Genomic DNA, 16,787 nt, shown 5'->3' on the forward strand with positions numbered 1-16,787 from the left:
TTATCCGGCAAAGGAGTGCACTCGTATCTATAACTGACGTCAATACAGCTGGCGACCAGTGAGCTTGACCTTTATATTTGATAAGAACTTCTTAAGTCAATTGAAAGAATATGACTTTGTAGAATGAGAACATTACATGGTAAAATAGTAATTAATCCCTCTCGTCCTCCATTCCTGGAGCGAATATTATTATAAGTGGAAGGAAAATCAGTCACAAACAAATTTACAAATGGGGAATTGCATGTGTGAATGCATGAAAACATTTTTATTTCTCATCATTTCAGATATAGATTAACGCGACTTCTGCTCATTTATTACAGGGTAATATTGGTACTGGTTCCGCAATCCAAGACTGGACAGATCCTAAAACTCAGGAAGTTTATGCCGGTTTTCCGTACTGTGTCTGGGATGAGACGATGGACATCCCAAAAGTTCTGACGGCATAATTTCACCTTGTCAACTGGATCATCTGCATTCCTAAAATGAACTCCAATAACCAATTCTGTGGCGTAATAGTCATATTATATTTCTTGAAGATTCCTTGCTTCATGGGAGTTTATTTCGCAAACGTAAAACTAATTTTATACGGCCATTATTGTCGTCACTCATGTCCGTCTGTCGGTCCCACCACAATTTTTTGCACAATTCTTGACGGATTTTGATGAAACTTAGTGAATACGTTACCTGTCAACCAGGGATGAAGCCTTATCAGTATAGCGAGCAGCATATTAAAAATAACTGAAAGGGATTGTTATAACTCTAAAACTTAGCGTTTGATGACGTCATTAATCGCGAAGACATCTGTCTGAAATTGGAATGGTACAAATTGATGCTAGCGGTGTCCCCGATACATATAACGAATATGAAAATACAAATAGAAAACCTCTTTAAGATTTTAAAAGACACAATTAATGAAGGATTTTGATTGAACTTGGTATTGGAAAATAATTAATATGAGTTACTTCCCTTGTTCTTTGTAAATGTGATTTATTTCAAGATCTATTGTGAATATTCAGCCTAGATTAATTACATACTGACAAATAAAATGTAAGTCATATTATAATGTTTTATATACTGGATACAGCCAATCACAATTTTACGTCGTGATATTTTTCTTCATGGTCATGATGTCTGTTTCTCATTGCAAATTCTGAAGAAAAAAATCAAAAGCCAATATCAGTCATAAAATTAATAGCAAATATGACATTCATGTAGATCTAGCAGCTTTAAAAATTAAAAATCCGCAATGAAAAATAACATGTCAAATGAAAACAAAAGTCCATAATGAATAATAAAATCATGTTAAATGAAGGTAGAAGTCAGCTCTGAATAATAAAATCATGTCAAATGAAGGTATAAGTCTGCACGGAAAATCACAGCATGTCAAATGAAAGAAAAAGTCCATACTGAATAACAAAATCATGTCAAATTAAAGAAGAAGTCAGCACTGAATAATAAAATCATGTCGAATGAAGGTAGAAGTCCGCACGGAAAATTACAGCATGTCAAATGAAAGTAAAAGTCAGGACTGAATAATAACTGCATGTCAAATGAAGGTAGAAGTCAGCACTGAATAATAAAATCATGTCAAATGAATGTATAAGTCTACACGGAAAATCACAGTATGTCAAATGAAGGTAAAAGTCAGCACTGAATAATAACTTAAGATGAAACTTAAATCGAGGTCTGCAGTTTGTCAAACCTATGAAGGACTTGATACGTAGTTGAACGCTTATTATAATCTAAACATGCTTACCATCTGAACTAAGGAAAGCAGGATTATTCACCCCTTGCATTTCATGGTTATGTATTTTTTCATGATGATTAACAACATTGATGGTTTCTACTTTTTCTGGTTCTTCACCTTCTTCTGCTTCCCAATGTAACTCAATAAACAGCATGTATCCGAAATATGCGAGAGAAGCTCCTATGCAAGGGCCAACTATTGGAACCCAAAACCAGTTATAATTTCTGTAGCTAAAAGGAAAAACCGAACAATAATATGTGGCTTATTTGATATCTAATTATACAATAGCTTCTGCCAATGTTCAGCTGGTAGAAAGGATCCTTATGAACCTAAGTTGTTATCCTGGTAACAATTATTTTTATCTCTTTGTGAGCAGATTTCAAATGAAATACCCCGAAACCCTTACCTGAATGGTTCAATTCCCCAGCCAGCAATAGCAGTAAATAAACGTGGTCCCAAGTCTCTAGAAGGGTTTAAAGGATATCCACAATTTCCTGCCCAACAAGCACCAATACCGAAGACAATAGATCCAAACGATATGGGTAGCAACCCTTTATCAAGGGGCATGAAATTTTTTTTATCGATAACAGCGAATACACACACTATTAGTAGAAAAGTGGACCAAATCTAAAACATAAACATCGCATTGCATTAACATAATTGAATTATGAGTGCATATTGAAATTAAATCCCCAAACAAACAGATACATTTGATATACATAGGGACCTACATTAAGATGACTAGATGTTGGATTCGTAATACACAGAATGTAGTTTTCTTTTTTTTTCTTTTTCTTAGTTGTCTTTTAAACTGATATAGGAAGGAAAAACAGAGTATACTGTCACTAAATTTAAATCCTATTTTTACATTTACAACAATGTGGTGCACATTTCACTATAGGAGAGTATCTTCTATAACTAAGAATAAAAAAATGGCATGAAGTATCAGATCTATCCAAACAACTACATACCTGATCCCATAGGCAATTCATAGTCGAAACATCTGGATTTGGGAAAGTAGAGAACATGCCCGCCGTTGCATTTGGTCCATATGTGCTTCGATTTCCCCCATCATAAGCATTCAACATATCTTGAAAAAAGGAAAAGATAACAAATGACAAATTTCCTGGCACATTTGGTCTTCTGCGTAGCGTTGCAATTATCAATGAATAAGCACATTGATAAAACGCAAGAATGACATATACTTGAAAATATTGGTCAAATTGATTAATAAAGTAGTGCAAATAGATCTTCTGTCAATCAATTGTCAATTGAGATCCAGTCGACTAGATTCACCGCATCCCATCGGATTAGTATGGAAAGGCTCATGTTGTAAATATATATGACAGATTACCAACTGCGACTTTGCAGTCGTGGAAGCGCTCAAATCGAATACATACAGCGATGGTACAGATTATACTCGAATCACCAATTTCTTGCAGATTTAGCCAGATCGACTGGAGGACCTATAACCTACTTGCTAAAGCAAGTTTATATTTCGTTACACCGAGCAGGACACTATAAGGAGAAGAGTAAGTATCATCATACCAATATTGACTCTGTATTGAACAGCAGCTGCAAAAAAAGCTCCAGCTGTTTCTGCTATGGTATAAAATGGAAATTTATACCAATCCATTAATCCATGGAGGCACAGTGCAATAGTAGTGGCTGGATTCAGCGAGGCCCCTGGAAATAATATACAGCTATTTGAAAATAAGATTACTTTTTTCATGATTGATTCTGTATTACGTCTAGATCAAGTTTAACATATCAGATGAGGATCGATAGGTTTTGAAGGTCACAATGCGACCGATACCAAGTATCACTCTAGAAATACAAACATATTTCCACGGTTTGTAATAACTAAATAAAGACGACCATAAAACTTACCGGACACACCGCCAGCAGTGTAAACACCAAACACTAATCCCACACCATTAGCCAAATTTAATGTTAAAAAACTGGCTAATTTCTGTCTGGTTAATACATACTGACAACTGGCGCCAATAGCAAAAGACTGGAAATACAAAAAAATATTGAACGTTATTTAAGTACAAAAAATAAAAATCTGGTTGGGATCTCTCCAGGGTTCAATTTAGATTGAAAAATGTGAGTAGCAATGTACATCACTAAATTTTAGTATTGTCTTATCAAGTTTAATTTTGATTCGCATTTCATAAAAATTCGGTAGCAATTTAAAATGTTTCAGTTGATCTCGCAAATGACGTTAGTTTCTTGAGGTAATACAAGCTGCTGTTTCTTCGATAGATTTCGCAGAATTTTTATGAAGAATATACAATTTTATTTGATTTGCATATCTTCATGATAAATTTCAATTTTGGCTTATCAAAGAAAATATTTCTATCGCTATAGAGGTATTTTTAGTCGCAAACTGTGATGCGATACAGCTTAAATTGAAGCAAGAAATTATTCGAACTCGGATTGATAATGATATCATAAAGTTATCAAGTGAAAAATTTTTTACGGATTTTATTTAAGAAAAATAACAAGCGATTGAAAAAGAAATATATATCAATACTTACACAGAGCACAAAAGTTCCAAAAAACTCAGCTAAAACATCTTTGGCAAGTTCATTTTTAACTCGTAATTTGAGTGCTATTTTCTTTATGATGCTCATTCTTGCACAGCGCACAAAGAGTATTGAGTAGTTTCATACATTTTCTTATATAGCATATACCTTTTTATACGCCCACATAAATGGATGTCCATCCATTGCTCACAAAAACTTCAGGACACAGGAAGGCATGATTCTAGATGGATTGGCCTGAAATTGCCGAAGCTGTATTCATCCACCAGATAAAACCTGTATCAAAAAATCAAGAAAAATTCTTGTTCTCATTTGTTGATGCTGATTTAGCGAGTAAACATACGAAGGTACAATTTTTGTGGAATTGAGAAAGTTTGGTGTAATTGCTAAATATTACTTAAAGATAATTCAAAGAATGATCAAAGACAAGACATTGAAAATCTTTGTATTCCATTATAAAAAACGCCATGAAACAATAATCGTTGAGAAAAAAATGAAGTTTTTCATTTCTTCTTCTTCTATTGTAAAATCAATATGTAATTTCTGAATTTGTGATGATTGAATATTCAGCAGCTAAACATATGCAAAAAAATGCATTTTTAAATAAATTTGAAATTTGCATCCGCTTATCGATTTGCCATGTGGAGGGCAGTAACTCATAAATTGAACTTATCCCAGATTTAATTTATGAAACCCGTGATTTGCCGGGATCTCATACTGTGGATTTCTGACAAAAACTGATGGTTGCAATAAATAAATAAAAAGGCGTTCTTCCAAAGTCGATCTCATTCCAGATCCCAACAATACACACAAAATCATACCTATTTGGTTAATATTCGATAAAATGATACCAAATTTCCGGTGAAAAATAACCACGCCAAAAAACAAAGTCAAATTTCTGGAAGAAATATATATGCTTGAGGCCAAATAATTCATGGTGGTGATGGTTGTAGTTGTTCTTACTCAACGTGCGTATGTTACCTTGTCTGCTATCTTCTAAAGCACTTCAAAGATAAATATTTACAATGCAAGATCTTGCCGATTGCAGGGTCTGGCTTTTACCCAAATACATAAAACAAATTAGGTTAATATAGACGCTATGTATTACAGATATGTAAATCTTAAAACATCTTAAGAACTTTGTAACAAATGTACGACAATGATTACCTTTGGCCTTGAGGTAAGAAATCGGATAAGTCTATTGGTCCCATCAAAGATGCCTACTGTTCGAATTTCGATACAATAGAAAGTATGAAAAAGCCTTGACCCAGGAGGATGATAGTGTTATACCCCCATCCCATAGACACCCCATGTGTTATGCACTCAGCAAGTTGATACTTTACTACGAAATACAGGGAGCTTACTTGTGCTGTATTGGCCCTACTTGGGTTTTAGGTCAGTAATTTAATATGAAAATATATCTTCTTACACGTGACAAATCAATCCGTTCTCACCGTTATAGATATAACCGCTACATGATCTCAATTCATGTTTTTTAACTATTGCAGTTGTCTAAACTGGCACGCTGTGTTTCTCATGTAAAGGAACGCCACTTGTCCAGCGATCTCTTCAAATGGATAAGGTTTACCTTACAAGGGCTATCTGAAAACTTTCAAAGGCTCATACCAGATCGATGGTTTTCATTTACTTCTCTTCATAGTCCCTTTCCGGGTTTACACACTTATACCACCGGTGCTGCAAGGTCAAGAAAAGACTCTCTGTAGCCACTTTAAAAAGTCATTCACGGGGGAAATGACGTCATCATTCATAGATAAATGTTCAATTTGGGAAACAGGTGAAAGCGTTAGGGGCTAAATCAGGCTAAAATTAAGTGCATAAATTTTATTGTCAGAGGATGTTATGCAATAAACACGTTGCTGATCCGCTTTGGCAGTTAACTAGCAGTTGGATAGGTAGGCAATTATAACACAACAGTTTCAGTGTTTATGCCTATGATTCATAAAATAATGTACTTGTATACTAAGTAATCAGTAGTAAGATATTTTTTAAAACGACATATGTTACTAATATTCAATATTTATAAATATATGTGAGGAAATACATACTTTTATATAAACTAAAATTTGTTTATTTTACATTCAATTTCTATACTATGTTTCAAAAAATTAATATATTCGTTACAATTGGGTTGTGTCTCTCTTAGTTTACATTTATATAGAAAATATTTTGTTAATATTATTGACAAATTTATCACAGTATTTTCATTTTTAAAAATGTCTTTATATAATCCTAGATGAATATCCGCGTTTTTAGGGTTAAAATCAATGTTCAAAGTTTTAAGATGAGATATAGCCAAACTCCAAATTCTTTGGGTGTAAAAACAAAATATAAATAGATGATTAAGGCTTTCAACATGAGAGGAGCAGAACGTACATAAGGAGCTTTCCTTCTTAGATATTTTTAGTAGTTTTGTGTTAGTCAATATAATATCATAAACATATTTATACTGAAAACATTGATATCTGATATTGTTAATAGACATCTTTAAAAGTTTGAATATATTTTTAATATCTTCGTCATCAAAATGACACTCGAGGTAATTCTCCCATTTCTTAAAAACTTTTGGTTTGATATATTTTGATTCTATCTGTATATTATAAATGTCCATTGGTTTTATAGCAGCTATATCTTTTGAATAAATACTCTTCAAAATTATATTAAGTTGATTTGAATTGCTTATCCTGTTATTTACAACTTGTTCTACATGCAATTATGTCTTTGAAGTTAAAGATTTTGCTATTAATTTTAAACTGTTTAAAAGTATAAATTTTTTTTGGTCGGAAATATATTTACCTGCATTGCTTACGAACATTAATCCCTTGTTATAAAGTTCCCAATTAAAAACCGGAGAGTTGTTTATAATCATATGAATATTATTCCAGATTATTTGGTTTTGAATTTGAATATTAACGTCAATAAATTTTGTGTACATATCGTACCAATTGCTGAATAATTCAATATAGAATATGCTTGATGTGTTTATTTTCTTATTATAATTACAAAAAGGGAGTAAACTACCGTTAAAATCTTTCAATGTAAAGTTACAGATAATGTTCCAGGGTGAATTGTCTGACTTGACTATTTTTTTAATCCAGAATATCGCTCTACATTTATTCATTTCCATAATATCTATCATGCCCATTCCCCCTAGGTCATATTTTTGACATAAGTTAGTTCTTTTTATTTTGTCTGTTCCGTTCCATAGAAAATTATAAATAATAGAGTTAAGAGAGTTCATAATTTCATTTGGTAATTTCAAACTTAAGGACGGGTATAACAAATTAGGTATAACAAAGGTTTTTATAATTAGAATTTTTCCACCAAGGCTTAAATTTCTATGATTCCAGTTCCCAATAATATTAGATATTTCTATGATTCCAGTTCCCAATAATATTAGATATTTCAGTGATTCCAGTTTCAAAATTAAGTTCATTTACTATATTTTCGTCATTTGCAAAATTTATACCGCATATTTTTATTGACCTACTACAGATTCTTAAACCAAGAGTTTTCAATTTAATTTCTAAATCCTCTTCATCACTATTTAGGTTCCATACTTCAGATTTTGACATATTTATTTCCAAACCTGATATAAGTCTAAAGAGTTTCAAAACTTCAAACAGGTGTCTTGCGGATTTAAAATTTCTAGTTAAAATTGAGATATCGTCCGCAAACACAATTATCTTGATCATTTCGGTACCAAATTTTATCCCTTCGATTTTTTTATCTGATTTTATCGCATTTATAAGAATTTCAATAACTAGAGTAAATAAATTTCCTGACATAGGATCAACCTGTCTTACACCCTTTTCTATTTGAAAACTGGGTGTGGTAAGCCCGTTATGAAATACAGTACATGCTATATCTGAGTATAAGGTTTTAATCCATCTGATGAAATTTTTTCTAAACCCAAATATTTTCAAAATGTGGATCATAAATTTATGACTTAAACTGTCGTATGCTTTAGAAAAATCCAAAGCCATCAAGAAACCTACAATACGTCTTTTCCTAGCTAATTGTATACAGTCATCAATTATTCTTATGTTTCCCTGAATGTGTCTATCTGGGACGAAAGCTGTTTGATTTGGACCTATAAGTTTACATAATAACGGTTTGAGAGACTTATTATTTTCACGTCAACATTTATTAAGGTTAGTGGTCTCCAATTAGATAAGTCATATCTGTCTTTATTCATTTTTGGAATTATTTTAATAAGTGATTGTCGTTGACTAGTTGACAGTATGCAATTTTCAAAACTATAATTTATCAAATTCAAAACAAATGGGTAAATATCGGGCCAAAATTTATCATAGAATTCGATTGTCAATCCGTCATTTCCCGGCGATTTACTTTTTTAAAACTTTTAATTGCACTCACGCATTCATAGTAATCGATTTTGTATTCTAACAGGTCAAATTTGAAATTTTTTTCAAATTTGCCAATATCACTGTCTTGAGTAGATTTAGAGTACGATTGTTTATAAAATTTGTATATTTCGTTTTGAAAAAGTCCCAGATTCCATTCATATCAGTTTTGTCGTGAAATTCGTGTTTCCAATGATTTATAGAGCTTTTTATTAGACATATGTCGGGTCATTAGTTAATGACGCATTGAATATTCTTCTCTTCATCTTTTCAAGTAAAATTTCTAAATAAATAGCCGAGTGGTCGCTGAAAGGACATGCAATTATTTTAACTTTATTAACAAAATCCTGGTAAGTTTCTGAAAAAAGCGAGGATGTTTTTGTCTCCACGTATATTCTTGTTTTTCAGGATATTTACACCTATATATATCTGATAGATTGAAATATTTCATTATGTCTGTAATAGCAGATTTTCCATGTGTTTTTATTTTATAGTTACCTCCCTTTCTGTCCTTAGTACATTATTAAAGTCTCCACCTAAAATTATGCATATATCCTCATATCTTTCACAGATTTCTGCCAGAGTTTTCTTTATACGTTCATAATAACCTTTTTGTTCTTTGTCTAATACTGGACTATACATGTTAAATAAGAGATATTTTTTATCGTTAATTTCCACTATAAGAATGTTAAATAACCCCCTTTATCATTAAAAGACTCAATTATATTAAGGTTATTGCTAACATTGCTAAGAATAGCTGTTCCTGTCGAGTTATTTCTAGAATGTGACAGTTCAACAATATTCCATTTTTCTAACCATACCTTTAAATCTGATTCAATTGTGTGTGTTTCTTGGAGAAAGTAGATGTCGTATTTTAATTCTTGAAGCCAGTGGAAAACGTTTTCGAGTTTTTTACTGTTACGCAAACCGCTTATATTACATGACATAATTTTGATTGCCATTTTGACATATTGCGAGTTTTTTGTATATCTTTACAACATCTATTTTATCCAATTTATCAACGTCACTAATAACATTCAAGTAAATCATTCCATGCTTATTATAATAATCAAACAGAAACAAATACCATAATTTCAAAGTACATACAAATAGATATACATATTTTAGTAGCCATCCTTCAATGATTCTATTAGCGTTTTTATAGGCAATATTAGAGGGATATATTTTTTTTTTTAAATTTGTTCGTAACATGATAATATATACTGATACATTTCATAGTATACATATTTCAATAAATAATGATTATGAGAATTCTTAATAGACTGTATGAACACAATGTTAATTTTATAGCCCTGACTACTAATTACACAGTTGTACAAACCAGTAATGATTGGTTATCAAATATATACCGGTGCTCTGAGCTCTAATTAATATATCTGCCCTTTTTTCAACATTATACATGTAATGTTATATACTGAATAATATATACACGTGTATTTTTTTCAATGCCACTTTGAGTCAAAACACTGATTTATTGTTAATTTACTAGCTCATAAAGAAACTAAGCACAATTCTGGAAGAGACGACCATTCAATATCTGGATGCCGTTGTAAAACTCCAGTTGTTGGCTTGCGTAGAACCCAGTTTATAGCAATCTATATAACTGTTCAAAATTAAAATCTGTTCTCCAGTGATCAAAGTAGAAGTTTAGACGGTCATCACATTCGTCACATGACCAATATTCACACAAGCAGATATTGAAACTGATCATATTAGTGAAGTGACTGTTCAATAGCAAAAGAACTTTCCGCCAGATTCTTCTTCTAAAGAATAGTTCGAATATATGAAATTGAAATCAGCTGACAGAGAAACATTATTTAGATAGTAAAAGTCGTATCCCCTGAAAACAACACATTCATGGTTAAAGAGTCGCCAGTGGGGTCTGGGTTGACTCTGTGGTATCAAACGACATCCCACTTTTACACTCTCAGTTGTTTGGATAAAAAGTGTTTATAGTTACACTTGAGGAACCATGTATTACCTGTCTCACTCAGTTATGTTTCTTTTGGTAGTTTGTGATATAATGTTCGTCATACGGTTTCAGAAGCGAACCATCCCAGTTAATAACCTGACTTTGCCTTGATTAGGCATTATCATTAAACAAACAGTGGACATAACGATCAACAAAACTATATTACTATATAAAGCTATAGCTGACATTTCTTATCAAATTTTGCACGGGAGGTAACTTAAATAAAACCGAACCAATAGTATCTCAAATAAAAGTCTAACAATCTATGAACACTATAGATATGTGTACAACTTCTCCTAGTATTTTAACCTCGGATTAGGTAACACTCGAATCATGTTTCGACTACTAAACAATTTGTTGTGGTTAGTTACAGCGGAATAACGGTTAATTTCCAAGGTCGAATTATGGTTTAACAAATACAAATATCACGATATCATGAATGATAAGATAATTAAAATCACACAGAAGCCATTTCATATAACGCCCACATTAGAAATGTCCTTCTATCATAAAAAGTTACAACTGTTCAACGTAAAAGAAAAGGTTTATTTTAAATCTTTTCGTCAACGCAATACTACTAAAATATGTCCAATGTCGCTAACATTGCAGTATATGCTTATAAATTCTACTACTCTGAACTTTAAAGGCCAGTAAGTCTTTTAGTAGCGGATTCTTTTAACATGCTGACAAATCAGGCGTAAATAGGGTCATATTACAATTTTAATACACGTTCTGTCTGGATGCAACTTATCACGTGTTTTCTTTATCTTTATCTTCATAATGTTTGTTGTTCAATGCAAATTCTGAATGAAAAAAATACAAGTCGGTCAGTCGTATGAAATAACTAATAATTTGAGCAAATTTTGGTTATGGGTTCCGATCTCGGTCGGTGTCCGATGTCCTTGAATAAATCATCTTCACGCATAATTCCAGTCGACCTAGCTGTAAATGGGTACCGATAATCCGGGAAAGATCAATGCCAAGAGGAGGTTTGGCCAAGGACAAGGTGGTCCTGGTCCTACAAGTTATTATCCTTATCTTTTTTTTACTTTAAATGCAAGGAGCCGTTGGTTCAAATCTTCTTGAAAGCAAACACATTTCTAAATATCCTTCCTGAGTGCTCAATGTGAACAAACATATAGGGACCAACGACATCGTATGGGCATATAAAAAGAGTCAAAAGACCGACCAACTAAGAAAATAATAGAGGTCATTTATCTAGCTACGATTCCACTAAACTGCCTCGGCAAACGATTGCGACCGATAATAATATCAGGGCTGAATAGAGCATCTCTTGCTGATTAGATTAAAGCTGAGCGATTTCTATATAAATATAAATATCTTACCATCAGACCTAACAAACGCAGGATTATTTAACCCTTGCATTTCATGATTATTTATTTTTTCCTGATGATTATTAACATTGATTGTTTCTGCCTTTTCTGGTTCTTCACCTTCTTCTGGTTCCCAATGTAACTCAATAAACAACATATAAACAAAGTAGGCGAGAGAAGCCCCTATGCAGGGACCAACTATTGGTACCCAAAACCAGTTATAATTTCTATGACTAAAATAACAGAACAGAAACGTTAAGCAAAACGTATTATATATGGTAAATTAAGAGGTAAAAACAGTAAATACATTTTCTCGGTTGGCAAATAGTGCACTTTCTAAAAAAAAAAAAAATTAACTTAGTTCCTGCACCATATGTAAGTGAATCGGTGCATCGCAATGACACGATGCGAAACAAAGTATGCATTTTGTAATCATGAAAATGTGTACAACCAGTTGAAATGAACTAGAATGAAGTAAACTTTTTTTTTACTCGTTTCCTCAGATAGCTTTCCTTAACGTAACCCTCGCGGTACAGACAACGCTAATTCTGATAACCTTACCTAAATGGTTCGATTCCCCATCCGGCTATAGCAGTAAATAAACGTGGTCCTAGATCTCGAGCAGGATTTAGAGGGAATCCACAATTTCCTGCCCAACATGAACCAATACCGAACACAATTGTTCCTAACGATAGTGGTAGCAACCCTTTGTCGATTGGCATAAAGTTTCTTTTATCAATAACTGCGAATACACACACTATTAGTAGACATGTTGCCCATATCTGTAACATAAAATAGAGCAGTGTACATGTATTTCGATTTCAGCAAGCTATGGCACTTTTCATCAGTATAATAAAACTTCATTACACCGCCCCAAATATGTACATTGATGTCTCTGATCACACATATGCCCTTCACGAACAAACCTGCTAATGTATCAAATCTACATACCTGATCAAAGAGGCAATTTAGAGTCGAAACATCTGGATTTGGGAAAGTAGAAAACATGCCCGCCGTTGCATTTGGTCCTTCTGTGGATCTATTCCCTCCATCATAAGCATTTAACATATCTTGAAAAAAAGAAAATATCCATCAGATACTCGATTATTTTTATGAGGATATTGCTCGTTCACAGTCTTATATTGCAAGTCTTATTATCAATTAGTAGAAATATCCATTGAGATGGTTCATAAGAAGATCATCAGCAAGGTCTTAGGAAAGAGCAGCATCAAGCTTTTCAAGTTGAATGGCACGAATTGCTCACAATGCGGCCATCAATAATTAGTGACAGCTTAGTGACTGATGTTAATCATCACTAAAAGAAGGTGACTTTTCCTTAAACTGATTCTGAGTCAAGTAAAATAAGAATCATCATACCATAATTGACACCATATTGAACAGCAGCTGCCAAGAATGCTCCTGCTAATTCTGCTATCGTATAAAATGGAAATTTATACCAATCCATTAATCCATGGAGACACAGTGCGATAGTAGTGGCTGGATTCAGCGAGGCCCCTTAAAGTAATATACAGCAGCATGTAATGATGTAATCTATCTCTCCATTGTTTGGAAGCACAGCGAGAATTTAAGAATGCAATGACATCCACGCAAGACCATGGGTGGAATCAATCTTCTTTCATTGGCATTGATCCGGTATGTCTTAAAATAAAAGTGTCTGCTGTCATATGACTCAATTAAATTTTAGTCGCGTTAGTTACCAAATAATTCTAGCACTATTACTAGTACAAGTGTTTAGAAAAAAACCTATTATTATGCTACTCCATCCTTTAATGTAAGTAACGTTTCAATTCACATACAGTAAACTTTAACAAGCATATACAATGATACAATGTATGTTACAAATTTTTAACATTGAAATGTTTAGTCTAAAAGGTACTTAGCAACTCAAATAACAAAATACATGACCACAATAAGTGGCTATCCACGACCACAAACTTACCGGATACGCCACCTGCGGTGTAAACACCAAACACTAATCCAGCACCATTTGCCAAATTTAATGTTAAAAAACTGGCTAATTTCTGTCTGGTTAATACATACTGACAACTGGCACCAATAGCAAAAGACTGGAAATAAAAAAAGGCAAATCACAAGCAAAATGTTACAAAGTATTAAAAATTTACAACTGTCGAGAGTCACTAACGTGCACAACCTGTTGCGCACGAGATCTCGAATTATTGTCTTGTCCATGTCAGAGATTGAAAAATCAAACGCTATCGAACCCATGGCTAATGAGCAAGCGTCCAGCCATTGGGGCCCAATTGGAAGAAGACGAGAAAAGTAAAATTTTAGAAATAATATAAACATTGCCGAAGAATACTTACGCAAAGCACAAAAGTTCCAAAAAACTCCGCTAACACATCTTTAGCAAGTTTATTTTTGATTCGTAATTTGAGTGCTATTTTCTTTATGATGCTCATTATTCCTGAGAATACCCAATGTCCTAAGCAGATATATATTATATTATATACTTTCTTACAAAATAATCTTTTCTATATAATAGATCCTCTATACGTTAAATACACAGACAAATTTGGAAACCATGACATAAGACAAAAGTACAATGTGGTTGTGGAGATCCTCTTTACACAAAGGTAAATCCAAGGTATCATATAACCCCAAAATACACCAAACAAATTCGGTTTGTACTTGGTAACATTACAGCACCTTTACATCTGACGCCCAATGCATTATCTGTTGAAATCTTGACTTATCATAAGAACCTTGAACATTGAAAAAAAAACACCAGTGATTAAAATTGACTTGAAGAGTGAAGAAATGAGATAAGACTGGACCGTCTTGACTGCAGGAATATGTGAATATCTTTCTTACATAAGCCACGTATAGGGAATGTTCATTGACTCTAAATGATATAAATTTTATTAACCTTTAAGTACATGTCAAATGGTAATGTCTTATATTTTAGTTGTGATTAATGTCAAATTCGCCTTAAACCGTCTGTAAAAATAATTGAAGGGACAATGTCCTGTAAATTCTATGTTTTCAGAATAATAACTGCCCTCCAACTAAAGCTATCACGACAATAAGATTAAGCATGAAAGACATAACACTGGGCCACTGGATTGGTGAATTCTGCATCCTCAGAATTCATGGAATCAACCGAACATTCAATAAAACCAGTTGGAACAGAGTTCAGAACACATTCCACGTGTGCCGAAAAATAGTAGGTGCAGGCAGAATTCAAAATGGCGGAGAAAGGAACACTTTTGAATGTGACATTCTGTACCGCTCAATTTAGGCGAGAATTGGAACAGACAGAACCGGTTCAGAACACATCAACCATGTGCAATGTAACAATTCAGGGGAAGCAACCTGTACAACACCTACATTTAGCATTATATTTCAATTCGCTGAAGATATTCTGTCGTTAATGTACTCGGTCGACTACATACAGAAATGTACCAGTTTCTCCAGGATACCATAGGCTGAAAACTGGAAGGTAGACATTTCCATCTTTAGAGACCCGAATACCTTAACTGTTGTGAAACACAATTCATGCTATTGTATAGTCCACAATACAATCATGGTTAATGTTGAGTGCATACTTCTGCACAAAGATAGGCGGAACATGATGTCGTTATCTATGTTTTGAGTGGTATATGATAGTGTTCATGTAAACAATTTCTGAAAAAACTGTACATCTGCGTCTCAAATCTATAAACATCCTAGTAGGATCGTCTACAATATTATTTGGGTCTGTTTATGTCGTGTCAACAGACGGAGTTGAAAAACTTTACCCCGATGATTTCATAGAAATTTCTATAACAAGCACTAACTAATATAATTGAATGTCGTTGTTCACAATAATCTAAATTCTATAGCTTTAAATAAACAAATATTTCTAAGCGCAAAAATGCGTTTTAATTTCTCACTCAAATTGGACAAGACTCGTGTATTGGATTAATTTCATCATTGCCAGTGATAAAGTCTTCCACAGTCCGGTTGTCGAGTGTGGTGTGCACGACACTCATATAAGGACCCGAATATTGACGAACCAATCGGAACCTATCGTCTTGTCCTCCGAATGCATACTGTATTTGTATTCAGTTGTAATAATTTCTTGTTCTTCCTGAAGACAAACAACTCACTGTAAAACCATTACTCTTGCCTAACACATGGAGCTGTAACAGCACCACGTCAGTGGAAGTAGGTCACAATGGTAATTGTGTGTATTCTCAGTCGCCATTCTTAAGCCGATCAGACGTTGTAGTTGTAGGTCGAGATGATGTCGCAATCTTAATCCGGTTTTCCATGTCAGTGATGCAGGACAAAGGGTTTGACACGACAAGCTGTGCTTATTGGACCATTTATCTATTTGTTAATTGACTTTTCTCAAGAAACAATATTGAACATTTAAAACAGATTACTTCCCTTGAATTAGAAGAAAAAGACTATAAGTTTTAGTAATACATATTCAAGCATGACTGCCTGGGAAAAAGAGCCTGGGCGATCGGATAGATCAACAAACCCCAGTGTTATGTCTGAAGCATACCATGTATGGGAGAGATCCATCACCAGAAGAAAATGCCTGAAGCAGGTGGGGAAGTGGGCCCTTGAGGGGGTGGGTTGGGGTGGCCCAAATAAGTCCCTTGTCGTACCTTGTCTATTCTAACTATACTTTGTCTACATTTTAACTCTCCATTACACATGTTTATTTGCGAATGAATTTGAATAATGCACAAGAATCACATAAACACATTTAATATTAATATCTACACATATAAATACAACTATGAA

At 33.4% G+C, this 16,787-nt stretch overlaps 2 protein-coding genes across 2 annotated transcripts; both read right to left on the bottom strand.

Annotated features, from left to right (window-relative positions):
- Positions 1–1,742: 1,742 nt before the first annotated feature.
- LOTGIDRAFT_128639 (hypothetical protein) lies at positions 1,743–4,386 on the bottom strand (the record flags this gene model as incomplete). The annotated part of the gene is made up of 6 exons (XM_009064410.1): positions 1,743–1,977; positions 2,154–2,374; positions 2,719–2,837; positions 3,296–3,433; positions 3,638–3,764; positions 4,291–4,386. The coding sequence occupies 6 exons, from the start codon at positions 4,384–4,386 to the stop codon at positions 1,743–1,745; spliced, it is 936 nt and encodes a 311-aa protein (XP_009062658.1).
- Positions 4,387–12,144: 7,758 nt separating this feature from the next.
- LOTGIDRAFT_74879 (hypothetical protein) lies at positions 12,145–14,440 on the bottom strand (the record flags this gene model as incomplete). The annotated part of the gene is made up of 6 exons (XM_009064347.1): positions 12,145–12,241; positions 12,570–12,790; positions 12,960–13,078; positions 13,386–13,523; positions 13,969–14,095; positions 14,354–14,440. Coding segments are annotated over 6 exons (789 nt in total), but the record flags the coding sequence as incomplete, so codon positions are not given.
- Positions 14,441–16,787: the final 2,347 nt, after the last annotated feature.

Source organism: Lottia gigantea (genome assembly GCF_000327385.1).
Source record: "Lottia gigantea unplaced genomic scaffold LOTGIsca_62, whole genome shotgun sequence".
Classification (NCBI taxonomy): domain Eukaryota; kingdom Metazoa; phylum Mollusca; class Gastropoda; family Lottiidae; genus Lottia; species Lottia gigantea.